Here is a 27,725-nt window from a genome sequence, read left to right on the forward strand (position 1 = left end):
TTCGCTTATTTATTGATAATTTTCCTGAGGATTTTGCACCTACACACCCGGATAACTCCCTCTCTTTCAGTGCCTAAGAGACTCACCACCCTTTTTGCTACCTCTTCCTTTATGAAGTTAGTGCTTTCTATTTCAGCCAAGAAGGCATTAAAGAAAATGAACTCCTGGTTGGAAGACAAACGTGATCAGGGAAAACTACTTTCTTTTCCTCCTTCCAAGCTTTCTACTAAGATTATACCTTTAATATTCAGACACTGGGGAAGTTTTCTCTCTATTGAGCTTCTGCCTCCTCTCAGGAGACTTCTCCAGTCTCGTTGATTCTACTTTTTTTTTTTTCGTTGTGAGTCGGATGAACTTATTACTTCGGATTTTCTTCTCTCCTTCAGAGTTGGACCACCTTTTGAAGAACGTTTTCCGAGTTTTGGAAGTCATCAGTTTTATGGACTGGACTATTTTTAAAGCGCTTTAATTGTAGGAAGGTAAAGTCTTTTGGTCTTTCCGGTTCAGAGCACCACGCATTTCGATGATTTCTCTTCTGTTATGTCCTGCTTAGATAAAGGGATCAAAGTGATTATTATGGCGATCTGAGTTAGCCTCCATCTTCACGTTAGGAGTTCTTAAGAAGCGACAACTTTGGTGCTCTTTTTGTCGCTACAGTAGTGGAGTTTCTCTAGGACTCAAAGATCGGCTCTTCTTTTCGCACCTCTGGATAAGAAGTACCTTTTCCCTCAAGAACTTGTGGCATAGTATTTTCATAAAATCCCTTACTCAGAAGTCCACACAGGACCTTTTATATTTTTGTGACTAATCCACTTTTTCTGATAAAACCAAAAGCTCCTCAACCTTCTCTGCCATCGTATTCAAACTCGAGCTATTCAAGTTAGTCAAGATAGGCCCTTTCGTGGCAGGCCCTTCAACCTTACTGGATCTTTTTTCCGGGCAAAGCAAGATTTGTCTCCAAGGCTATCAAACCTCAATTAAAAAGTGATCTGCATGTCCTCCATGCACTAGTAGGAGCCAGACTTCAGCAGTTCTGGCAAATTTGGGAGGAGATCGGAGCGGACCAGTGGACCACGTCCGTGCTAAAGGAAGGATATTCTATCCCCATTCCTCAAGAGGCCCCTCTACTGCAACAGAACCTTTTAGCTTTGACAGCATATTTTAAAACTTAGAAAAAATGCTCGGTTCTGAGTGCGTTTGTAAGGCTCCATGCTTTTTGGGAACCCGTTCAACCGGGACGTCTGTAATCATACTAAAGGACTTTTTTTATTTACAGTAATAAAGACCAGCAAATGAACCTCCTATACAGGGACTTTCATCCCTCCTCGAAAAACAAAGCTGTTTTCTTCAGCTTGGATGGGTTTCAGGCATAGTATTGTGTACTAACAAATAAGAGGTGCAGAAGCTCCACCCACTATTCATTCTAGCCAATGAATGTCCGATGGTCGTCTTGGACGTCATATTCATATGGGATATTATAATATTTATCGTCAGCAGCACATGCCAGTGTGCCTCAAGCTTTTATGTATGAAACACTGTCAAATCTTGTGAGTAAATCATTTGGATTCGAATGCTAAACTTTTTTAGCTCTTTTAGATTGCAGTTATTTTACAGGTTTTTTTTTTTTTTGATTTTTCAGTATCATGATGTCGGATGATAGTATTTCAGATTCTGGGTCTGAATACCTCCCAGATCTGTCAGATGATTATAGTGATAGTGGTGATAGTTGTTTAGAGGATGACAGACGTCACGGCAAATTTAGAAGACATTGAACCCATTGTCGATGAAGGTTGGGCGATCGCCCATAACAGATCCATTTTGTGACGTACTAGGAACTATTCCAACCCACCCCCCCTTTTCACGGAGGGTGACAATGGGATCTCTGTTTCATTGCACACCAGACTTCACCTGCCCACGTTGATGCATTTTGTTTCTTTTTGTAATGATGTTATTGACAGACTTTTGAATGGATGAATGCTCAGATTCTGAGTCTTATTTTAGGGTCAACAGGAAAGGCGGACGAGGTTGGTCAATGGACTTTTCTGGAGGGCTGTCATTCAATGATGAGATGTATGTTTTTCAGAGCTTGTTGATGATAATGGGGTGAATAAAATGTCCGTATGACTGAATGTAGATTGATCACGCTCTATGCCATGGTATGGGGTCCAAGGATCTTTTGAAAAGATAGTGATGTCTTTAGCAAGATTTCTTTGCTTGCTGAAATTCCTGAGGTTTGCTCCATTAGACCAAGTGGATAAGAAACGGCCCTAAGACTACTATTGAACCATTTTTGATATCCCTGCGCCAATGTAGCTGAGAATCTGTCCAGATGGAAGGATATTTAACTGTAGATGAGGCACTGATGCTTTGGAAAGGGAGGCTGGGATTCAATTTATCCGAAATCCCTCCAGATTTGGAATAAAGGTTTTTATACTTGCCCTTCAGATCCAAATTGGAATGGCTATTTAAGTGGAATTTCAAAGTGTTATTATGGCAAGGAGGTGGTTGCTTTTTCTCTACCTGACCCAGTTGCTGCAACCTCCCCTCTATATGGGAGATCATGCTGAAAGTTCATCTAATGAAGAATTTGCTTGACAAGGGAGCGCCCCCTCAAACAGTCCTGTTGTTTCCAGGCTGTTTCAGACCAGTTATCGACTCAAGGAATTACTTTCTTCAAGCTCAGGGACACAACACTTACTGGAGTTGTACGAGGCTGGCAGATTTCCCCGAAGAAACTTGTGAATGAAAAGGTCCAGGCACCAGTCAACAGCGGTTTGCAAGAAGGGCAACACTTCGCTTGTCCTGTATATTTGGACAAAAAGGAGGTCAATGAAGACAACTCTGTATCCCAGGCTGGCATGGTAGAGAAGTGCAAAAGGTATAAGACTTCCCATTCGGGATAAAACTGTTTTTTTCTAACAAGCCACTCCATATTGAAAAAATATAATAGTCTGATGGGCATCATTGATCCTGGCTCTAGACCAGCTGCTCCCCAACCATATGCCTTTGGAAAGAAAATTGGAAGCCTGGTTCAAAAAACTTGGCTATACATTTTATCTTCTCCAGCAAACTGCTGAACTGTATTTGGCCTCCAAGAACCAAAAATGCTCTCGGAGCGCAAGAAGGACTTCATGGCATTCATCCTTGAAGTCCTTTGTAAGGATCAGGCTTGGTATTTAGTCAGGCATAGTCCCTGGTCAAGATTTAGCGCCAGGCTCAAGCTCGAGGCAGAAGAGGTGAGGCGCCATCCCAGGCACAGAAACCCACAAAGATGCCTAATATGGACGCCAGTTCATTCCTCTTGTTGCCAGTTCAGGCCCAAGAAACAGAAGAAATGCTCGGCTCCTCTGCTCTTATTCAGGGACTTCAAGAAGAGGAAGGATACCACTTTTTCCACTGCCCTGATGCCCCGGGAGCCTGGACTATGACTCCTCTCGGAACACTTTATAGCTTGGCACTTTATCCATAAAAACGAGGTTTTTGCACCTGCCCCCGGGGCTGGGTCTTCAGAGGCAGTAAAAATCAACCCTTCCAACCTCTTCCTTTATGAAGTTAGTGGATATATTTTTGCCAAAAAGGCATTATATAAAATGAACTCCTGTTTTTTCAGAAAACCACTTTCTTTATTTTTTTACACTAAGACGTAATTTTTATTATCATATTTTTCTCTGGGAGCTTCTGCCTCCTCTTGGAGACTTCTCCAGTCTCGTTGAGTGGTATTACTGTTTTCTTCTCTCCTTCAGAATTTTTTTGAAGAACGTTATTTTATTTTTATGGATGGACTATTATGTTTAAATTATTGGTATTTCCGAATTATTATTATTATTATTATTATATTATTATTATTATTATTACCAATGCCATAAAGCATTCATTGATGTTAGGAGTTTCTGTATGAACGAAACTTTTGTGCTAACTTTTTCGCTCGTGAAAACTACTATATACTGTTATTACTACTAGTACTATTTTACTAATACTGGATACTACTTTTTCCCTCAAGAATTTCTATTACTTTACTAAATCTACTTCAGACCACTTTATAGCTGGACCTATTTCTGCAATTACTTTTTCCACCAAATGCTCCTCAACCTTTTCTGCCAGCGCAAACTCGTATCTAGTTAATCAAGATATATATATATATATATATATCGTTTCGGGGCATAAGCAAGATTTGTCTCCAAGACTATCAAACCCTCAATTAAATATATATGATCTGCATGTATATAGCAATGTGGATAAAATTTCATTGAGTTCTGGCAAATTTTTCAGGAGAATATAAGCGGAAAATATGAATAACAGAAAGTTTAGTGCTAAAGGAAATGATGACTGATATACCCCTTCCTCAAGGGTCTCTTGCAACAGAACCTGCTTTGACAGCATATTCCAGCAACTGAAAAATGCTCGGTTCTGAGTGCGAAGGACTCCATGCTTAAAAGGAGCGATAGAGATCGTGGAAGAAGTCAACTCTCCAGGCTTTTACAACCGCCTTTTTCTTGTTCCAAAGGCCTCAGGCGGCTGGAAACCAGTCCTGGATGTAAGTTCTCTCAACCTTTTCGTGGAGAAAACCAGTTTCTCGATGGAGACAACGCAATCCGTCCTCAATTCTCTTCGTCCGGGGGATTGGATGGTCTCAATAGATCTGCAGGACGCTTACTTTCACATTCCGATCCATCCCGCATCCAGGAAGTTTCTTCGCTTCGTTTTCCAGGAGAGGATTTATCAGTTCAAGACTCTGTGCTTCGGTCTGTCCACAGCCCCTCAAGTATTCACAAGAGTTATGTCCACTGTTGCCAAAGCTCTTCATCTCAGAGGAATAAAGATCTCTCTCTATCTAGACGATTGGCTCCTTCGTTCCCAGTCTCAGTCTCAGTGCTTGGAGGATTTGAAAGTAACTCTCGACTTGACACAGAAGCTAGGACTTCTAATCAATTGGAAGAAGTCTCACCTATCTCCCTCACAATCCAGAATCTATTTAGGAGTGAGACTGGAAACAGTTCCTTTTCTGGCTTTTCCGTCAGATCAAAGAATCTCGGACTGTCTCAAAAAGTCCAGAACTTTCTGGATATGGATACCTGTTCCGCAAAGGCTTGGATGAGCCTCCTGGGAACTCTGGCGTCAATAGAAAAGTTTGTCTCCTGGGGAGACTTCACATGAGGCCCCTTCAATTCTACCTCAGGGAGCAATGGAACAGGAAAACGCTTCCAGACTCCTTTTCCTTTCCAATCTCGGACCTTATCAAGGAGGATCTAAGGTGGTGGTTAGATCGAAGAAAATTAGAGAAAGGTCTCTCTCTGTTTCTGTCGAACCCGAACCACGAACTGTTTGCAGACTCGTCAGAAGTAGGATGGGGAGCGACATTGGGTGTAAAAGAAATTTCAGGTTTGTGGAATGCGACAGAAAAAGAATGGCACATCAACAAGAAGGAGTTGAAAGCAATCCACCTGAGTCTCGTGCACTTCCTACCATTCGTACAGGGACAAACAGTTCTGGTTCATTCAGACAGCACCACAGCGTTGTCTTACATAAAAAAACAGGGGGGCACTCATTCTTACTCCCTCAGCGAGGTAGCAAGAGACCTCCTTTTGTGGGCAGAGAAGCACAAGATTCTGCTCCTAACGAGATTCATTCAAGGAGCCCTCAACGTGAGAGCGGACTCCTTGAGCAGGAAGCATCAGGTTCTGTCCACAGAGTGGATTTTGCACGAAGAAGTGTGCAAGTCGCTGTGGAGGCTTTGGGGTCAACCTCTGGTAGACCTGTTCGCGACGAACAAGTCGAACAGGCTCCCAATCTTCTGCTCTCCTGTCCCGGACCAAGCAGCCTTCCAGACTGACGCAATGCTACTGAATTGGTCGGGTCTGGATCTTTACGCCTTCCCGCCGTTCAAGATGTTAGGTGCGGTGTTGAGGAAATTTCAGCACCACTCCAACACCAGAATGACGTTGATAGCCCCCTTCTGGCCTTCCAGGGATTGGTTCCCAGTTCTCATGGATCTCTTGATCGACTTCCCGAGGAGCCTTCCAAACAGAGTAGATTTACTCAGACAGCCCCACTTCAGGAGATTTCACGAAAACCTGTCAAGTCTGCAGCTAACTGCGTTCAGACTATCGAACGTCTACTCAGAAGCAAAGGATTTTCGAAGAAAGCGGCTCAATCCATCGCTAGAGCCAGAAGACCATCTTCGATCAAGGTCTATGAGTCCAAGTGGAATATGTTTCGTTCATGGTGCAAAGATCATGACATTTCCTCTTCCAGAACCTCGGTGACGCAGATTGCGGATTTTCTTTTGTTCCTCGGGAATAAGAACCTTTCTGTATCCACACTTAAAGGTTATCGTAGCATGCTGGCTACTGTTTTTCGTCACAGAGGTTTGGATATTTCTAATAACCAAGATATAACGGACCTTATTAAATCCTTCGGTACCTCTAAGAGGTCAGATGCTAAAGTTGTTTCGTGGAATCTTGATGTAGTCCTGAAGTGGCTTATGTCTGAGAAATTTGAACCTATGGATTCTTCTTCTTTAAGAGATCTTACGAGGAAAACCCTCTTTTTAGTTTTGTTAGCTACAGCTAAGAGAATCAGTGAGATCCACGCCTTGGATAAGAGAGTAGGATTCTCTGCTTTAAAAGCAATTTGTTCTTTCAAACTGTTTTTTATGGCCAAGAACGAGACCCCTTCGCACCCGTGGCCTCGCTCTTTTGAGATTCCGAGTCTGTCGGAATTGGTAGGTAAGGAGCAGGAGAGGTTCCTCTGCCCAGTCAGAGCCTTGAAATATTATTTGCGAAGGACTAAAGATATTAGGGGTCCTTCGGATTCCTTATGGTGTTCGGTCAGGAACCCTCTTAGACCGATGTCCAAGAATGCCATGTCCTTTTTTATTAGAGATCTGATTTCTGAAGCTCACTCCAATATTTCAGAGAATGATTTGAAAATGTGTAAAGTGAAGGCTCACGAAGTGAGGGCTATCTCTACTTCTCTCGCTTATAAAAGGAACCTCTCCCTTCAAGATATTGTGCAAGCAACCTACTGGAGATGTAAGTCTGTATTTGCTTTGCATTATCTCTCTCGCAAGTGCAGACAGTGTTTGATGAGTGCAGCACGTTAGGGCCCTTTGTTGTATCTGGCACGGTAATGGGTAAAGGGGTAAAGGAGGATTAACCTACCTTTACTTACTTGTTTTTTGGAGTGTGAAGGTTTTTACGGTTGTCTGTGAGGGTAGGTGTTGGATAGTTTTACCCCACAGTTGGTTTTGGTTTTTATGGTTATGCTTTTTTCTTTGGTGTTGGGTGACCCCTTTTGTAATTCATGATGTTTGTGCTGCGCCCTGAGCAGGGGCATACTTGTGGTATTGTCACGGCCATGTCCTAGGTGACTGATACCCAGCTTAAGCAATCTGCGACCAGGTCATTATACCCGCGGTTGCTCTAAGGATAGCAGGTTACTGAGGCAGTAACTGTGGAATCAGCTACCTTATCAGGTGAGGAACTAAGAAATTTTCTACATTAATAACCTTAATGTTTCCAGCAACTCTTTTTAGCTGTCATTGCCCCACCTCCTAAAGGTGTCAATCAGCTATATGTAACTAACAGGTAAGTTGTATGTGTTAAAATGACATTTTTATTCTAAAATAATGTTTAACACATACTTACCTGTTAGTTACATATACGAAAGCCCACCCTTCTCCCCACGGGGACAGGTAGGCAAATTATTCTGAAGCATGTTGGAATAGTTCCTAGTACCCTGACATAGGGCAGGTAAGGGCGATCACCCGATATTCGGACTGGCGCTGCCGCGCGTTTTGAAATTTTGCCGTGACGTCAAAGACTAAAGCTATATGTAACTAACAGGTAAGTATGTGTTAAACATTATTTTAGAATAAAAATGTCATATTTCCATATATAATATTATTTTGTGTGAGTGTGAAGATTGACCCATGTAATAAGGCTTTAGAAATGATTGCACCTTTAACTGGTTGAAGTAATATAATCATGAAAGAGTGATAACTAAGGCAGAAGAAAGTAAAAAGAAAAGGTTCTCAGGACAACTGAATTAAAATACAGTACAGTGAAATTAGGGCCTTCTTACATTTGCCCCTTATTATCTTTGGGGATAGTTTCCACTGAGTATGAAGGAGACATTTCAAGGAAGATAGTCAAGAGCTTATTACAAGCAAGATTAGCCTAGTATGTGACATAATGTTTCACTGGTATTTTACTCTTCACTTTTGTTTATGTCATTACTTCTTTGATGTGGTTACAGGTTTCTTGTCACTTTGATATTTTTATTTATATTATGATTTCAAAGTGTTTCACATGGTAAATCCATTTATTTGTGTAGGAGCTTTCTTAACCTATTTTTGAATATTTTTTGAAAGTGACAGTAAGACCAAAGGTTTTATTTCTGAATCTTACCTACTATTCATGTAAGTTTCAAGCCGCTGACTTGATCAGCAGTTGAGAAAAAGAAAAAGAAAGTACAGGGGATGTAACTAGTTTATCAGTCTATCTTGTCTTCAGTAGGTAAAGAGAGAGCAACTCCATTTTCTGTGCCCCCATTATTTTTCTGCCACGTTGATGTTGACATTACTGGTAGTGTGCTCTGGCTGGTGGGAAATATTCAGTAGTTTTTCTTGAGCTATGCTAGAAATTGGAATTGTTCTAACTTTAATTTGTGTAGGATGTCTTTATCATATGGTAAGCCAATTGTGAATCAAGATATTACTGGTATGATCAGTGTGGACCCCTTTTGTTTTTGACTAAGTGTGATGGCACACACAATGTCCAGTGTGTATCAGTAAAGTATGTGGCATGGAAGATTTATGCCCCTGGTGCAGTGATTGTCTGTGTATATCATTAAAGTGTATATTAAGCACAGGCATAAGAGAGAAGCTGATAGGAATTGGGAACATTATGCTAAAGAATCAATATGGAACAGGCAAACCAGGATAATCGGGTAATGTTTTTATCCTCTTCAATCTCTTCCATCTTTCTGCCTTACAGTTCAATTTAGGATGGAGAAGGATACAGAAGAATATTCATTTCCTTATGACTTCTGTAACAGTTATTTTGCATTCCCCAACTGTTTAAGAAGGTGCACCTGTGCCCTCATCCATACAGGGGCTGGCATCTGGGCTACCCTGTGTTGGTCCAATGACTCTCTTAGAGAGCTGTCTGCCAGGGAACCTACTCCCACCAGCAGGCAGAGGGATGTGCCCACTACCACTTCCTTTCAGTCACCTCCATTCCCTAATTCAAGAAAAGTTGGCCTAACTTATGCTGATTGGACGAGAAGCGATATTTTCAATGTAACAGGGTCGATGGCTGTTATGACCACGGTCCTTAGAGACAGAAAGACAGAGCCGAATAGTAACAGCTTGGGAGTGTCAAGATTGAAGGACTAATTGACCGTCTTCCTAGATCGAACAGTTCTTTGAAACGTCGAGGTGTCAAGACCAGTTGTCGCTAACACTGACCCTAGTGACCGAGCTTGTTTGTCATACATCCATCATCCTGGAATGTGTCTGGTTGACCGCTGTGCTGAGTGTGCTACTGCAAACCCTTTGCATCCTCACTGTCAATCGAGGAGACGATAGAACACTAGCCCTTTACCCAGAGACTTTTTTGGACAGGAGAAAATTATCTCTGCGCCCTTCAGCTCCTTCAGATAAATGCAAGCAACCATTTAAGATTGTAAAGGGCCCTAAACCCAATATTTTTCTTATATACCATCCAAAATTCAAAAACTAGAAGTAATCCCTTGGCACAGTGTGGGGTATCTCTCTAGCTTTTTGGGTGGCTTTAGCTTGTTCATGTGCCTGCATGTGTAAATACCTTCAGGTATTTAAAGTCCAATAAACTTATTACTGTTGACAATTCCCAAAATACAATACCTCAGAATGTTTGTTTTATGGGATTGTCTTACAATTTCTCCTCTGGGTGGTAAGTTTTTGTCCTTAGAGTGTTTCATACCACAAGTGGTTGCCTAGCAACCATTTTCTTTCACTTGGCTTTCATACTTCTCTATGGCACACATTATTGTTTGTTTACATTTGTGTTGTGAGTAAGTAGTTTGAGGGAACTGACAGTTTTGATTACTGTATATTCATACTTGTTTTACTTTAAATGTTAGGCATATTGTTATTAACACTATTGCAAACATTCCTAAATCAAATAAGCACATTAAGCATAGCAGAAAGTGGCCCATTAATGTGGACAGGCCTTCAAGCACAAATTTGAAAGAGAAAACTGAGGTATTCCTTCCAGAAATTCTTCCAAAAAAACAATTTTAGCATTTCATTAATTCATATTTGAAGGAAAGCATGTAGGTATAATGAGAGGTAAATACTGATATGAGGAGTGAATATATTGAGGGAATATTTCAACAAAGGGCCTGTCCTTTCTGTTTTAAAAATGAGGTGAAATTCTTTTCAAAGATGCTCCGAGCCCAAAGATTTTTTCGTATTGTTTTACTTTAAAATTTTATAGCATTTTGGACTTGAAAATATCTTTTTCCTGTGTTTTAAGTGTGTTTTGAGCATTTCTGACATTTGTTTCATTAGCAGATAAGTACTTGTAGGGATGATGGAACTCACCCTCAGGGTATATCCTGCAATTTGGGGGACCATAGTGGGAAAGTGGGGTTTTTTGGTGGGGAATAACACCAAACAATTGAAATACAAGGACCCTAATCCCATTGATAGTTTAGTGTGCATTCAGATTAAAGTAAAATTATGGAATGTTTTCAAACTAATAAGATGCAGTACAGTATTATTATTTTGGTAAAACTGAAGACTACTACTGGGTCCCTCTCGTTCAGTAACTACCAGTTTACATGGAAAATGGGCACCGTGTTTTGTACCAGCCCCTTGGGGTTGAGCATAAAGCATAAATAAAAGACAATTTTATAAACAAACAAAAGGCAGTAAATATTCCAATCAACAACTGGCAGGAAGCAGGCTGAGGTAGTAGTCTTCCATTTTATCTTATTATTATTATTATTATTATTATTATTATTATTATTATTATTATTATAATCAGAATGAAGATGCATCTAGATTGACACATTATTATTTCTCGTTAAAAATCAACCAGATTAGCTGAAAATCACCTACATGATGTAGATTGGTGTAAAGAATTGATTTTTGAGGCTATTAAGCAAGATTGAAGTCTGTAAAAGCTTCGTACAAGTTTATTAGCTGGATGTAGCCCAGGACTTTTAGGGTTTTGAGTGGAAATAATTAGATAAAAGCTGAAACTTTGCAGAAGTATAGACAATTGTGACCTGAACAACATATGAAAAGTCCCACTGTCTCCCAAGGCTATGCTTAGCCGCCATATTGGAAAATGGTCGCCATATTGGAATTTCCTAAAATTGAAATATCTCAAAAATATTACTTTTATCAAAAAACACCACTCAATAAAAGTTGTTTAGAATTGGTTTTTCTATAGGAATCATTGTGTTATTTTACAAAAATAAGTAAATTTATGTGCAGGAAAAATAATAATATTGAAATTTCATTCATAATTTTATTTTCAACAACATTTTCCTTGGAAATGGTGGACTGCATGTCAAAATGCTTCGAAACAAAAGTTGTAGAACAAACTTTTTTCTTTTAAACGGTATATACAAGTCTATGTCTATTTTAAAAACTAAAGAAGTTACAAGACATAAACGAAGAGAAACGCTAGACCTTAGATACCTTATGGGTATGTGGAAGCTACTTGAGTACAAGTAAAATACCAGGCTGGAATGGCTACATGCAAGCAGCAATGAGAGATGGTCATTTTGAAACTACTCATATACTTGCACTCCCCTTCATCAACTTGAACCCAGGGAATCTATCAACTATATACACAGCACTTTTACATGCTGTTGAGGGTACTATGTCCCAGAATCAAACTCACTGTGTAGTAACTTTTGACCAGCCCCTCTATATGAAAGCAGTTGAAATAGATGGTTCAGCTGGCGAAGAAAGCCCATTGTCATAAGTAGTTGTGCGTTTGGGTGGGTTTCATCTTCTCATGTCCTTCATGGGAGCAATAGGCACCATCATGCGTGGAAGTGGACTGGAAGAATTGTGGGTCACAATATATTCAGAAATTTCTGTAAGACACATGCTTTCTGGACACATATTACCGTGCCCTTCGAGCTCACTTTCTAACACAGGCTGCTCTTACAAGAATTCTTCTAGATGATGTCAATATGAACGATGAAGAATGTAGTGTAATCCTGGAGATATTCCACTCCTTCTTGACCCATGAAGTTGATGTTGAAGACGTACTAAATAATGAAATCTTAACAGACATTAATACTAAGCTGATAAACAACATCAATCAAAAGGAGGACTTGAGTCGCACAGCAAGACTTTGGTTGCAATATCATGAGCAAGTATCCCTAATTAAGCTCTTTCTGAGAGCTGAACGCACAGGACAGTGGGATTTGCACCTGTATTGTGTACGAGAGATGCTTCCACAGTTCCATGCTGCAGGGCATCTACATTATGCCAAAGCTGCACAGATCTATTTGCAGCAAATGCATGAACTTTCCAATACAATGGCAAAGAAGGAATATGAGAAACTTACAATTGATGGATTTTTCACGGTGCGTCGCAGCAATCGTTATTGGTCAGGGACATGGAGTGATATGATAATTGAGCAGTATCTAATGAAGGGATTTAAATCTTCTGGGGGACTTACACATGGCAGGCGTATTACCGAGAGCACTTTAGCCCAGTGGATAAAAGCAATGCCAGCAAGTACACAAGTTTGTGATGCTGTGGAGAAATTTACTGGTGTTTCATCTGCAACAACTGAACAGCATGTTGAATTGAGAGAATCACGACAATTTAATGATGAGAAGCACTTACAAATATTGCAGAACTGGCTACGATCTCACTCTCCATTTCAAGAAACTTTGTGGGTTGGTATCCTTGGGAACAGGAATAATTGCTGATAATTTAGTGAACTGTGACACAGCAAAATCAACTGGCTTAAAAGAAATGCATGATATGGATGGCAAGAAGTTCTCAACTATAAACTTAAAAAGAAAGAACGCAGTACGGTCAATATCAGTCATGAGGAATGGACTGAAAGTTCGTGAGGATGTTGTTGCAGTGAACTCTCAACAGCTTTTCAGCAGAATAATATGTTTTGAAAAATGATGACCAACTTGCTAATTATATGACTTATGAATTGGCCCCTAAACCTCCTTCACTCTTTGACGACATCTCAATGAGAAAAGGGCACAAAGCAGCCTTAGTGACTAAATTGGAATCATATGGACCTTGGGAAGGGTTAGTTTCAGATGAATACCAGTATGTTGTGGATGGTGGTCATCTTCTTCATAAAGTTGTGTGGCCAAGGCCAGCTATGTATCGGGATATTTTTCAAGCCTACACAGGTTATTTAATCAATCATTATGGCAAAAATGCAACAGTTGTTTTTGATGGCTACCCAGTGACACCAACAACCAAATCTCAAGAGCAAAATCGTAGGGCATCCAAGCATTGTTCTATAGAAGTTGAAGTCAATGAGGAATGTTACTCAACGTTACCGCAAGCAGATTTCCTGTGTAATAAGCGTAACAAGACACTGCTGATCAGTAAACTGAAGGACCACACGCAGCGTGCTGGCATTACAGTTATAGTTGCCAAGGAAGATGCAGATATGTCTATTGTTCAAACTTCTTGGTCATTAGAAAATAGTGGACATAATGTAGCAGTGGTGGGTGACGACACAGACTTACTAGTACTTCTAGTATCTCTTTCTAAATCATCCACAAAAATACTTTTTATTAAACCTGGTAAAGTACACAACCCCAACAAGGTCTATGATATTAGGAAACTTATATCTAACCTAGGACATCTTCGTCAACATCTGCTGTTCCTCCACGCTGTTACAGGCTGTGACACAACATCAGCTTTATATGGGAAGGGAAAGAAAAAGTACTTTGATATTTTGAAGAAGAGCCAAGACATATGCAATACAGTGTCTGTATTTGATAACCGAGAAGCATCTAAAGATGAAGTGGCCAAAGCTGGCGAAGCTTTCCTCCTTTCTATGTACGGAGCGGAGAAATTTCAAACATTGGACAGGTATCGTTTGCATGCATACAAGAGAACAGTTGCAAAGATGTCACTTAAATCTGAGTTTCAGTTATCAACATTGCCACCAACAAGTGATGCAGCTCGCTTGCACTCGTTTAGGGTGTTCTACCAAGTACAGCATTGGCATGGTAACCATCTCTCTCCAGTCGAATGGGGATGGGAGAGTTCCAAAATTGGGCTGAAACCCATCCCTTCAATGAAACCACCAGCTCCAGATGACTTGTTACATTTAGTCAGCTGTAACTGTCGCAAAGGTTGCCGCCATCAATGTGAATGTCGTAGGGCTGGTTTATCATGCTCATCCATCTGTGGACAGTGTCGTGGTGTTGGATGTGAAAATTCACTACCATTTGAGAAGGATGTTGAAGAAGACGCTCATGAGATGAAAGAAAACTTAACATCAAGAATGTTTGAGCTCTGAGTGTGTTCTATTCAGATATAATTCAATCCATATTTACTTTCAAGAGTACCCTATATGACATACTTGTCCCACAAATACTTTACGCAAACCTGCTGTTATATTTTTTGTGTTTGAGAGCTTATATTTGTATTAATGAACAATCTCTCAGTTGAAATATTTTCTTTCAGTATTTATTGTTATTGTACATGTAAGTATAACCAAAGTGTATGTATTATTAATCCTACACAAGGTATTTGTTTGAAACCTCGTTAACATATCAGGCATCCATCTCTATTCTAAAAACAAAAAGGCACGAGATCCTTTCACTGCCATTGTAAATTTCACTATTAAGAAATGAATAATGATGCCCATTAAAACATTGTTCAATAATTTATCAGAATGATTGCAAATCAACACTTCTTAATTTAAAAAAAAATGTTTGATTCTGTACGTGAAAATTTGACATTTCAGTTTTCTATATATTTTCCTCCATAACTTTTTTATTTATGAATATAAGTATAAACTTGTATATATGTTTCAAAAGAAGAAAGTTTGTTCTATAACTTTTGTTTAAAAGCATTTTGTCATATAGGACACCAGTTCTGTAGAAATTGACTTTGAAAATAAATTCATTACTTTAATTTCAATATTTTTTTTATTTTTTTCATATAGATTTTCTCATTTTTTTAAATTAATCTAGTGAGTACTATAAAACAATCAATTCTGAACAACTTTTATTGAGTGGTGGTTTTTGATAAAATTGATATTTTTCGAGATATTTGAATTTTAAGGAAATCCAATATGGCGGCCATTTTCCAAAATGGCGGCTAACGCAAGCGTGGGAGACAGTGGGACTTTTGATATGTTGTTCAGGTCACAATTCTCTATACCTGTGCAAAGTTTCAGCTTTTATCTAATTATTTCCCAAAACCCCCCAATTTTGACCTATTGCTCCTGGGCTAATGGTATTGACTAAACTTTCTGCAGATGTTTAACTAGTAAAATACTTTCAGAATAATAAAATAATTTTAATATTACTCTAAAAACAAACAAAATTATGTTTTATTATTACTGCGCAAAAAGTTCCTTGTAGATCTCATGTTCTTCATGGACTTGGCAGGCCAGCTCACGAAAATTTTTCTAAAATTCAAGACCCATGTAAAACATTTTATAATTAAGTTAGACGACTGAATATTTGACTGGTAGCTTTGCTAAACGAGGTGAATACTGTATATGTTTAAAATCTTAAAAAGATTGGTTAAGTTTTTCTATTATTACGTTTGTTTAAAGTTTGAGCACTCTGTAACTATTATTACTCATAAATGCCCTTTGAAACAATGGGAAATGTGTGAATCTAGATGCAGCGAATGTGCAGTTAGATGCATTAAGCTCAAATAACATAGGGAACTTCATAAAATGTTTTAGCTTGACTTTTATTAAGAAAAACTGTAGATTTGGATAATTTAACTGAAATTCCTGAATATAATCACTGGTGTTCCTCAAAGTAATGCTTTTGGCCAAGTATTATTTATGCTGTATAAGCAAAATCTGAGGTTTAGCATTGAAGGCAAGATCATTGCTTACACTGATGATGCTAATCTATCTGCACCAATCCCATCTCCTGAGTGTACAGTAGATCTCATGCTGCTGAATCATTTAACAGAGTTTTAGTTAAAATTAGTCAAAACTCAAAGTATGCTTATCATTAGATCAAGAAAACAGGATCTGCCCCCACCTCACACCTTTTTATTAACATTGCTTCTTTTACTAATTGCAGCTCATTTAGAGTTTGTGTTTTTCTTGACTGAAATTCATTTTTGTGAAAAATATAGTTTAACTCTCGTCAGTTGTTTAAAAAATGTTTATTTTTTCAAGATACTTGTCTATTCTAGGGAAATGTCTTAATTCTTTAATTCTTCAGTTTTCCAAATATTGCTCCCCTGCTTGCATCTTAAGTTACTGGGCAAAAACTTGAGCTGTATTTCATTTATCATCACAGAGCTAACTTTATTTGGCACTGTTGTTTAATTAGGTCATTTTGGATGTTTTATAACATTTTTGTTTTTCTCCTTTAAAATTTTCCCAGACTAGACTGTGCACCATTAAGTAGAATAGTAGATATTCAGTTAATTCCAACAGCCTTGCATTTTCTTGTATAGGATTCAGTACCACACAGTTATCTATAACTGACCAAATTATGGCCCTCCTAATTACATACAGTAGCTGAATCGTTGGAACTACAGAATTTCAAATTGTTGCAATTTTATTTTTAGCAAGCTGACATGGGTTTCATTTAATTGATTATTTGTTTTTTTATTTGGGTTTTAACGTTGGCTTTACTTTGTCATGTAGTTTATTCTTATGTATTATATTCATTACTTCTCATTTTCCTTTATCTGCTGGGTTGCTTTCCCTGTTTGGGGCTTTGGCTTGTAGCATTTTGTCCTTCCAGATTCCATAAAAAATACGCAATGCTGTATAGGCCAGTCAGATATGATAGTGCAGTGCCAGTGCTGCAAGACAACATTTATAAAAATCTGAACACAATTATCCCTTAAACGCCGACTGGACATATCGTAAGTCGACTAAAATTGTCTGTCGGGTGACAAGTGGAAGTACCGTACGTCGACTACAAAAAATTTCAACCTTCGGTCAACTTTGACTCGACCGAAATGGTCAAAAAACACAATTGTAAGCTAAAACTCTTACATTCTAGTAATATTCAATCATTTACCTTCATTTTGCAACAAATTGGAAGTCTCTAGCACAATATTTCGATTTATGGTGAATTTTTGAAAAAAGTTTTTCCTTACGTCCGCGCGGTAACTCGGCCGAAAATTTCAGAAATTCTTTCGTCATTGTGTCGTAATTTTTGCACCGTTTTATATTAGCCATTACATAAAGTTTTATGTATGAAAATGTGTGCAATTTCATGTAGAATGCAACAAAAAATAACTCATGGTTGTAGCTTTTATCAGTTTTGAAATATTTTCATATAAATCACGATATGCCAAAATTTCAACCTTCGGTCAACTTTACTCGACCGAAATGGTTGAAAAACGCAATTGTAAGCTAAAACTCTTACATTCTAGTAATATTCAATCATTTACCTTCATTTTGCAACAAATTGGAAGTCTCTAGCACAATATTTCGATTTATGGTGAATTTAAAAAAAAAAAAACTTTTTCCATACGTCCGCGCAGTAACTCTGCCGAACATCTCAGAAATTCTTTCGTCACTTTGTCGTAATGTTTGCACCGTTTTATATTAGTCGTTACATAAAGTTTTATATATGAAAATGTGTGCAATTTCATGTAGAACAGAACAAAAAATAACTCATGGTTGTAGCTTTTATCAATTTTGAAATATTTTCATATAAATCACGATAAATAGAAAAAATTCAACCTTCAGTCAACTTTAACTTGACCGAAATGGTCGAAAACTGCAATTGGTAAGCTAAAACACTTACGGTCTACTAATATTCAATCAATTACCTTCATTTTGCAACAAACGGGAAGTCTCTAGCACAATATTTCGATTTATGGTGAATTTTTGAAAAAAATTTTATTTTACATCCGTGCGTTACGAATTCGTGCATCATATTGTGATAATATTTTCTCTGTGTTGCTTTGATCGTTTTACAATTTGTTATATACCAAAATCATCGCAATTTAGTGTACAATACAAATAAAAAAAACTCATTAGCTTTAACCGTTTTGCTCACTGTGCGATTTGTATACAATTATACATTAAATTTTTTTTTGCGCTGTCATATATTTCAATATTTATATATGATAATGATATTTTTTTCATTTCTGATGGTTGCATACTAAACTTCAGGCAATGACAAAAAAAGGAGCCAAAAATGAACTCTTAATCTTGAAAACTAAGCGTGCTGTGATTTTTTGAAAAAAACTTTTTTTTCCGCTTCGGCACTAACTCCTGAACGCCGTCGGCATATGGCAGACACCTTTGTAAATAGAGGCTCGGCGTTTAAGGGTTATTAGTTTTATCACAAAAAGTGCATTTATTCATGAAAATGATATGAAAATACAGTAATTAGTGAATATTTCTCAGTGAAAAATACCGCGAGTGGGTGAATTTTCTGCAAATAATGGGTAGATATGTTCCACAGAGAAACCCGCGAATGGGTGAGTCCGCGAATTGTGAGAACGCGAATACGGGGGGTTTACTGTACTCAATTTCCTTATGGAATTGATCAAATGCCACAAACTGTGTATCCCCTTTTGGGGGAGCTTGCGCAATCTAACTGAGCTTCAGCAACTGAATTGTAACTGGCTGTTAATCAAGGGGCAGAAGTCCTGGACAGGTTACTATACCCTTCCAAAAATGTAGACATTTCAGTCTGAGTTAGGTGGATCCCAGTATCCCTTTTGGTGGAAAGATCCTATTCAGCAATGATAGCTGCATGGGGAATAGAATTCCTTCTGGAAGGGTTCTCCAATGGCTAGCTAAAATTTGTGTCCCTGAGTCTTCTGGGTTCAGCAGGGCCATTTCAATGGCAATGTCCACTTCATATTTTTTAATAAGAATGTCAGATCCTTGTAAAGATTCCTCTGCTTCCTCTGCAGGGTTAACCTGGGAGGTAAGTATACCTTAGTTTTACCAGACCACTGAGCTGATTAACAGCTCTCCTAGGGCTACTGGGGACTGATGTTACTGGGTTTTGGCCCAAACATTGATGTTGTTCAGAGAAAAGGTTAAATATCTGCTGCCGGAATTCTGCCGGAAAGCTATAATCTCCCCCTTCCTCACCCCTACAGAACCCTAGGATCCATTGAGAAAGCTTAAAAGGAGCTGTTTCATCCTTAAAACTTGCTGCCAGGAACATACTACAAATCTCACCCACATCTGGCGACTGAGGAAATTTTCTTTGTTTTTTTACAAGGACTATGCTCATGGCAGGTGGTATGGGCCATAACCATTGACAAAAAGTGAACCAAGCAATTTGCTGCTGAACACTTGAACTGAGGATCCTGCCTAATGACAGCCCTGTAGTGATATAAAGCAAGTTGTTATTAGAAGCTAGTTAGTATTAATTGTTTTTGAGTGAGGGACACTTCTGTAGTTCCTCATACAGTTTCCATATTACAGGTTAACTTAATTACAAGTGTGCAATTGTAATACATTTAATTAAATATCTATGTTAAACCCTCTAAGGTTTAGGTTAGTTTTCATACCTGTATGTGGCTGTATTACTTACACAGTGCTAGTCCTTTTGCAATGGCCAAGTGAAATTTTTAATTCCAATTGTCATGCCATTCGGACTAACTGCTATGAACTAATTTAACTAACCCAAACTAGTGTTTTATATAGCGTAGGTTAATGCTTCTAGTATAGTCAACGTTAAGCTAAGAATAGAGGATTTCTTAGAAGGTTCTTGCTTAACCTATTCTAGGCTTATTTACGACTTAAAAGATATAAATTATACAGAAAATAATTCTCTTATAATCTGGTTTTCTGTTTTATGTGACCGAGACTGCCTTTTCATCTGATATCCGGCCATCACTGTTTTAGGCTAATAGTAGGATATTCCTTAAAAAGGGTTTCCTGCTTAATATGGTTAGGCTACTGCCTGTTCTAGGTTTATATCACCTTTAAGGGTATAGGCTACATATGACCCTACTAGCATGCAGCCTTACAGATATGCTACCGAGTCGTAAAAAAAAGTTATTTTTTTGAGCCTAGAATACTGTTTATATATAATCCTAGGCTTCTTTGTTCTTTTTTAACCTAGTATAGGGTATTGCCTAATCCACATTATTATAGGTCACAGTTAAATGTATAGGCTAAGCTTTATAAAAACAGAAAACTTACTGATATGTAACCTTATAGTTAGTCTATTATTTTTTTTTGTCTAACCCAGGTTGTTGTTTATATCCAATCCTAGGCTATTTGGTAGCTCTTCCTTGGGTGAGTCGGTAGAGTTGTGGCCTTGCACTCATTAGGCCCGAGTTCGCCTCTCTGGCCAGCTAATGGAGAGTTAGGAATTTATTTCTGGTGATAGAAATTCATTTCTCGCTATAATGTGGTTGGGATTCCACAGTAAGCTGTAGGTCCCGTTGCTAAGTAACCAGTTGGTTCTTAGCCACGTTGAATAAGTCTAATCCTTCGGGCCAGCCCTAGGAGAGCTGTTAATCAGCTCGGTGGTCTGTTAAATCTAAGGTATACTTTTAGGCTATTTGGTCTACTATATAAAACAGTAATCACTAATGTGTAACCTTATAGACAGGCTATCACTTACTCTAATCTAGGCTACTGCCTAATCTGAATTGTTTAATTCACACTTAAGGGTATGAGTTACATAAAACACAATTACCTTAGTATGTAGCCTTAAAGCCAGGTTACCATCTCATGCAGCACAGATTACTATTTCATCTAGTCCTAGGTTACATGGTCTAGGCTAACAATTTGGTCCAAAAATGGGATTTTCCTAAAAAGTTATCACTTAACTTGATGTAGGTAATGCCTAGGCTAGTCCTGGATTATTTAGCTCATGCTTAAGTGCACAGGCTTATATAAAAGGAAAAAATTATACCAATATGTAGCCTTATTGTTAGGGTATCGATTTATTTTGCCCAGATATTGTTATTATCTGATCCTAGGGTCCTCAGTCTAAGCTAGGCCACTTAGGATATGTAATCCAAGGACATAGGCTACACAAACATCCACTATTAATCTAGTTTAAATTATTCTCACTTACTTCCTAGATTATTGTAGACATCGTATGATCTGAAAGGATTTTCTATTTAATAATAAGTTGTGGAACATTGCTTTTTGTTAAAACATTTAGTTACAATTTACAACAATTTTCACTTTACGAAACTAGGTAGCAGTCAACGCTGTATGAAACTAGGTAGTCTAGCAATCAACGAGCTGGTTTCCTGCTTTAACACACAAATGAATTCCAAAAATTTAAAACTAAAACTTTTAACTGGAAGTTAATATTAAGCACTTATCTTGCTATTTTTTATGTTTCCATGATCCTCGATAATGAAAACGAAGTAAAAAGTTTATTTTTTTCGGAGTGCTGGTAACGACGTGAACCGTCACTATAGACCAAACAGAGATAATGGCTCCTTGGTCTTTTAATGGCCCGGTTGTAAACAAGAGGGCGGACGCACTTGCGCAGTAGTCACTTCTCTTTCATGCAGGTTCTTTTGACACTGGAAAAACTGGGTTCAGTTTCGCTGAATATAAGGGAAAGTGCCCTCGTATCTCTGAGTCTATTACATGCTCCGTCATCACGTGTTATAATGTTAATCATTATGACACAATACCTGGCCAAAAAGACCAACTAGAAGAGAATTCTTTGATATTAGTTTGGTCACCATGGAGCACTGGTAGACCATAGAAGGTAATTCCTTGAGGACGAAACAAGCAACTACGCTATAAAAAATAGTGATTTTTATGATAAAATAAAATTTTTAGGTACTTACCTCTATCATTGAGAACTCGCCCTACTTCCCTCTCAAGAGGTTTTAAGAGAAGAATGACAGCCAAAAGAATCACTCTCTTAACTCCACCCTCCAAAGAGTGGAAAGGTAACTACAGTCGCCCCGTGGTATTTGTGGTCAATTCGTACCACACCCAGCCGCAAACACCAAAATCCCCTCTAAGAATGCTTATAACTGCCTATTTTAATAGTTCAAACCCCAAATGTATACTTTAAACTATCATCCTACACTAAATATACCTTAAACTATCATCTAAAACACTTTAATATTCATTTGAAAGTCATCTTACAACATTTTGCCCATAAAAATATATGGCTTACAGTTAAGTGTGAAAACTATTCAAGTTACACCCCTATCCAGGAACATCCATTTTCTCTCATACAGTATTGAAGTAGTCCTATTTTCTTTACAGTACACAGGGAAACACTGAGAATTCACAATTATAGTTAAATACTGCACAGTATCTAAATATGTAGTATATATTAAAAAAATACTTTTTATCAATATTTTGCTGTTTACACCTTAATATTAATTATTTGAAAATTAGTAAATAATTTTTTTTATTATAAAAAGTGTATTTAGTCACAAAAATAACATGAAAATACAGTAATTAGTGAATATTTTTGGATGAAAAAATCTGCAAATTACCGAATTCTTTGCAAATAATTTGGGATAAGTTCCACAGAAAAATCCATGAATCCTGAACCACGAATAGGCTGGGGTTGATTGTGTTGGAGTGTTCATTAACTATTGTTTCAAGTTTAATACTTGTTAAACTCTTGCCAAGTAATCGTAGATAATGCTAACGATAGAGGGTGAGTAGCTAAAAAATTTATTTTATCATAAATATCACTATATTTGTCATTTTAAGGAATTTTGTGAAGAAAATTTGCTGTGACTGCAAGCAGTATAATTTTACATGACAAAAAATGTCATCTTGCAAGAATTGATTAAGAAAAATCATACCAGTGTACGGTATCCCCTTAATGGTAAGGTAAGGTCAACATCAACACATGGTATTACCACTTTGTACTTAATGTTTAGAAGGCAAAACCCTTTCAAGTCCTATTTCAGTAATATTCAATGTCACCAGACTACAGAAAGTTAATTTGCCTGTTTTATCCTATGTTTTAGGGAGGAGGATGCTATATTAATCAAGGAGTGCTCAGTAGGCCCAAAGAATTGGCGTAAAATGGTTTTAAAGCTGTCACGATTCAATGCTTGCCAGATTAGATTGCGATATCATACGATTCAAGTTTGGCAAACGTTATCCAAGACCAACTTGGTAAGTTTTGCATTTTTGCTTCCAGATCAAGGTTAGCATGAACTAGAAGTCTTCAGGACACTTGTATTTTATTGGCTTACCCATCTTTGTGAATGGCTTTCAAAGTCACTGTTGATAGATAAATTTGTTTTTAAGATGAGAATTTTAGTCACTGATTCATATGGTTAATATCATCTCTGTGATGAACTATGATTGCTTAGTTCCTATATCAAAAGTGTATTTGTTTTGGACAATAGTCACCAAGATGTAATAATAAAGAAGCATTCTTCATTGGAGTAATTTTCTCATGGTTATGCGAAATGATGATTGTTATTATTTAATAATAAACTCAATACTTTTCACACATTAATAAAAATTTTTCATGTGAAGCCTCTTTATGTTTACAGATTCCTCCTCCTCTTTTCCCTGTCACTTCTACTGTAAATCCAGAGACTATCCAGGAGATTCGTAAAGCCATGATCATGGAATTGCCTGAGTTGAAGGCACTCGTTGATGAAAGCAGGAAGGGACTTAAACTTGTGAGTTGATCTAATTTTAAGGCTTTAGATTATCAGGAAATTTTTTCTCTTTGACTTGCACCTTTGGAAATAAAGTGTGTTCAGACCACTTCATGAAGAAATTCTTCCTGTAAAATCTGTGACGGGACTTTAGATTCATCACCTTATATCTTATGATAAAAAAAAATTAAAGTACTCTTTCAACCCATGGTACAGCACATGCAGTGAATCACAAAACCTTAGCGACTTACCTTACATAATTTTTCTACAGAAAATTGCTGTTCTATACTTGATGCTTTTTATCCATATAAAACAGTAGAAACTACGATTTAATGAGTAACCCCTATGTTATTAGCCGATAGATTTTTCAGTCACAGTCAAGATGTCTGAAGCTGTTCTTGTAATCAGAGTTCCATCTTCAAGCATGGTTGGAAATTAGGAAAAGGGTAATATGTGTAAATCCCACATTAACACATTTTTCAGCATTGTGGACTGAGCCTTTTCCCATTGTTTAGATAACTTTAGTGTTATGTGTATATTTATCAACCTTACATTAGTTGACCATTTTTTTGTGTAAGCCAAAATACTGCATTTTTCTTTTGATAAAAAGATTGCAATGGGTTTAGTTGTCTAGATCTGTCTTGGTCACTGCTAAAAACTTGTATTTATGGAAGTTTGTTCGGGGGCTTCGGGAGTCTTTGGAGGGTCCTTCTTCATGGACTTTAGAAACATTGTGATAGGCAGCTGCTGTTGCTGCTTCTTCATGCTGATGAGGGGGTTATTATAGGGCCCCATGCACGCATCAAGGGCAATTGAAAACTTTATGGAGCGTTCCATATGAGTATCCAATGTCCCATTCATCTCTTGCAGCTCCTTGGTTGCCCTCATAATTCAGGACAGATGTTCCAAAGACAGGCTCTCATCCTCCTCCTCGTCCACTGAACGTGCTGTGTCTTCTTCCTTGCTGGCAGACTTCGTCAGCTCTTCCAAATCCTGGTCTGTCAGGGGCTCAGAGTGGGCATCAGTGAGGCTGCTGACTTCATCCTTGGTGATGTCATCGAAGCCTCCTTCTCCACCAAGCATTCTCGCCAGTTGGACTGCCCTGTGAGTGCACTCCGGTCACAACTTCTTCTAGCATGCATTAAGGGTCTCCTTCATATCCTTCAGTGATCAGCAGATCACAGTCAGACATGGCAATCGTAAATTTATGACACTACTCCTTTAGCTTAAATTCACTGTCAGTGTCCATTTCCTTCACAAGGTACTTAAGGGAGTTCCGGATGTAGAGTGCCTTGAAGGCCCGGATCATGCCCTGGTCCATAGGCTGGAGAAGAGAGGTGGTGTTGGCAGGGAGGAGGTCAAGCTGGACTCCCTTGTAATAAAGATCCAGAGAGTGGCCAGCATCATTATCCATAATCAGCAACACCTTGAACTCCTTGCCCAAGTCATTGAGGTATTCCTTAACTGGAGGGATGAAGCTCTGAATGAACCAGTTATCCATAAAGGACTTTGGTGATCAAGGCCTTGGTGTTGTGTATCCAAAACACAGGCAGCAGGTTCTTGTTCTTATTCTTGAGGGCCCTGGGATTTGTAGCCTTGTAAATGAGGCCTGGTTTCAGCATGAAACCCAGCAGCATTGCCACACATGATGAGGTAACCCTATCCTTCTGGGACTTTAAACCCAGAGGCTCTGGCTTCGTCCTTCATGAGGTATATCCATGAAGGCATTTTCCTCCAGAATAAATCAGTTTCATCTGTATTGAACACCTGTTCTGGACGGTAGCCCTTGTCCCTGATGATAATCTTGAAGGTCTCGGGATATTTCACGGTCGCTTCCGTGTTTGCCAATGCTATTTTCTCTTGCAGAGAAACACATTTTAGGTGGAACCGCTTGTGGAAACGGTGGAACCACCCCTTGCTGGCCCGAAAACCTTGAGGAGCTGACGATGGTCCTGCTTCTTTCTTTTCTTCTTCAGCGGGTTCATTGAAGCCTAAAAATTTTGCTTCATTTACATCACTATCGTTCATAACAGTCGAAAACTGTGGGCAGAGTTTTTGTGCCTTCTCATGGATGATGTTGCCATCAAGGGGGATGTTCATCTTATGGCAGTCCATTATCCACAATGCCAAGGCCAAATCCATCCTCACAATGCTCTCATCACACACACAGTGGAAACCCTTTTGGCACTACTGCAGAAGCTGTCATCCATGGTCTTCCTTATCACCGCCTCTTTCTTCTTGATGTACTGGATGGTACTCTCATTCATGCCATAATGGTGGGCTACTGTGGCATAATTTTTCCCTTCCTCCTTCAATATTTCCGGAAGTGCTACCTTCTCTGGGAGTATCATGGCCTCCTTCTGGCACTTCGGCTCTTTGCCAGAAGCCTTAGAAGGAGCAGGGTGTTTAGGAGGCATCTTGGGGCATGATTAAAGATACGCAAAGTACACAGATGCACAGTGAAACACTTGAATAGCAGGGGTCTATGTGGTGAACGGGCAGAGATGCGGGCTCCCACAGCACATCTCCACAAGACAAAGGCTTGTGGGGTACAGCCAATCAATGCCAAGAAATATGAATGGCGTTCTTGGATTGGTTTCTTTGCAAACGCCGGCCAATAGCGCATCAAGTAGCATTGTACCTAGGTATTTCAGCTTCCCAAGCTGCATTTTCTTTCCTGCGCGCTTTGTGTTTAGAACTTGCATATTGTTTGGCAAATGTTTTTAAGAAAAAAAAATATTTTATTGATATTTTGCTGTGTTTATATTATTAATATTTGAAAATAAGTAAATAATTTTTTTAAATAAAAAATGTATTTAGTCATAAAAATAAAATGAAAATAATTAGCAAATATTTTAGATATGCTCTTTGAGAAAATCCATCAGTAGGCAAATTTTCCATGAATAATTTGGAGTTATAGTGACCCCTCATTTATCGCGGGAGATAGGTTCCAAGACCGGCCGCGATAAGTGAAATTCCGCGAAGTACGAACAGCATATTTATTTATTTAACGTGTACAGTATTTGGACTTTTTAAAACCCTCCCTGTACTCTTAACAACCCACCCTTTACTCTATTAATAACAGGGACAGCTGTTAAGCAATATGACTTCAGTAGGTAAGTTTACAGTACCATATAACAGGGGCTAATTTACTGTGGTAAAGTAGCTATAGTATATGACGTGATTGGCAAGCTTTAAATTTTAAAGAATACAATATACATACAGTAATAATATATACAGTAATACAATACAGTATCATGTTACTGTACTGCATTACATGTAATACAGTACAGTAACACTTAAGATTAAAAAAAAAATATTGTTACTGTACTCACCACAAAAGAAGTTGAAGTAAAACTTGAATGAAGATGGTGATGAATTTGCTGCGCAGTAAAAATGATGACGATGAAGGTGATGATGACTTTTACTGCGCAGTCAATGATTGTATTTTACGTCTCTTCAGACGGCGGTGCCATTTCCTGGGGCACCTCTTCCACTTCTTCTGTGGTTTCTGAAGGTGTAACCGTAGTAGCAGCAGCAGGAACTGGCTCTTTTTTGCGAGGCTGCAAAAACATTGTGATTGGCAGTTGCTGCCGCTGCTTCTTTTTCCGGTCGAAGAGCATCTTGTAGGGGCCATGACATCATCGACCATGTTGCAGAATTGAACCGATCGAACCATATCATCATCCCATTCCTGCAACCGCTCTTGCAGTTCCTTAGCCAGGTTGCAGAGCCCGGCGAGCCATTCCAAAGTCAAGCCAGTTTGGGAGACAACTTCTGTGTCTTGCTGTGCTGCTGCTGCTTCTTCGCTCGCCAACTTCGTCAACTCTTCGAGGTCTTCGTCAGTTAGCGGCTGGGAGTGGCAGTCTAGAAGTTCGTCGACATCGCCCGTGGTCATGTCTGCAAAGCCCTCACCTCCAAGGATCGCAGCCAACTGCACAGCTTTCTATACTGCCGAGTGTTG

General features: G+C 38.6%; 1 protein-coding gene across 1 annotated transcript in view; it reads left to right on the forward strand.

Moving 5' to 3' along the window:
• LOC136848546 (uncharacterized) overlaps window positions 1-27,725 on the forward strand; it is a 401,222-nt gene that overhangs the window by 239,154 nt on the left and 134,343 nt on the right. The window contains exons 13-14 of the mRNA XM_067120822.1: window positions 23,114-23,264; window positions 23,651-23,782. Coding sequence (XP_066976923.1) covers window positions 23,114-23,264; window positions 23,651-23,782 — 283 coding nt within the window. The remainder of the gene's footprint in view (window positions 1-23,113; window positions 23,265-23,650; window positions 23,783-27,725) is intronic.

The sequence above is a fragment of the Macrobrachium rosenbergii genome, chromosome 19 (assembly GCF_040412425.1).
Source record: "Macrobrachium rosenbergii isolate ZJJX-2024 chromosome 19, ASM4041242v1, whole genome shotgun sequence".
Classification (NCBI taxonomy): domain Eukaryota; kingdom Metazoa; phylum Arthropoda; class Malacostraca; order Decapoda; family Palaemonidae; genus Macrobrachium; species Macrobrachium rosenbergii.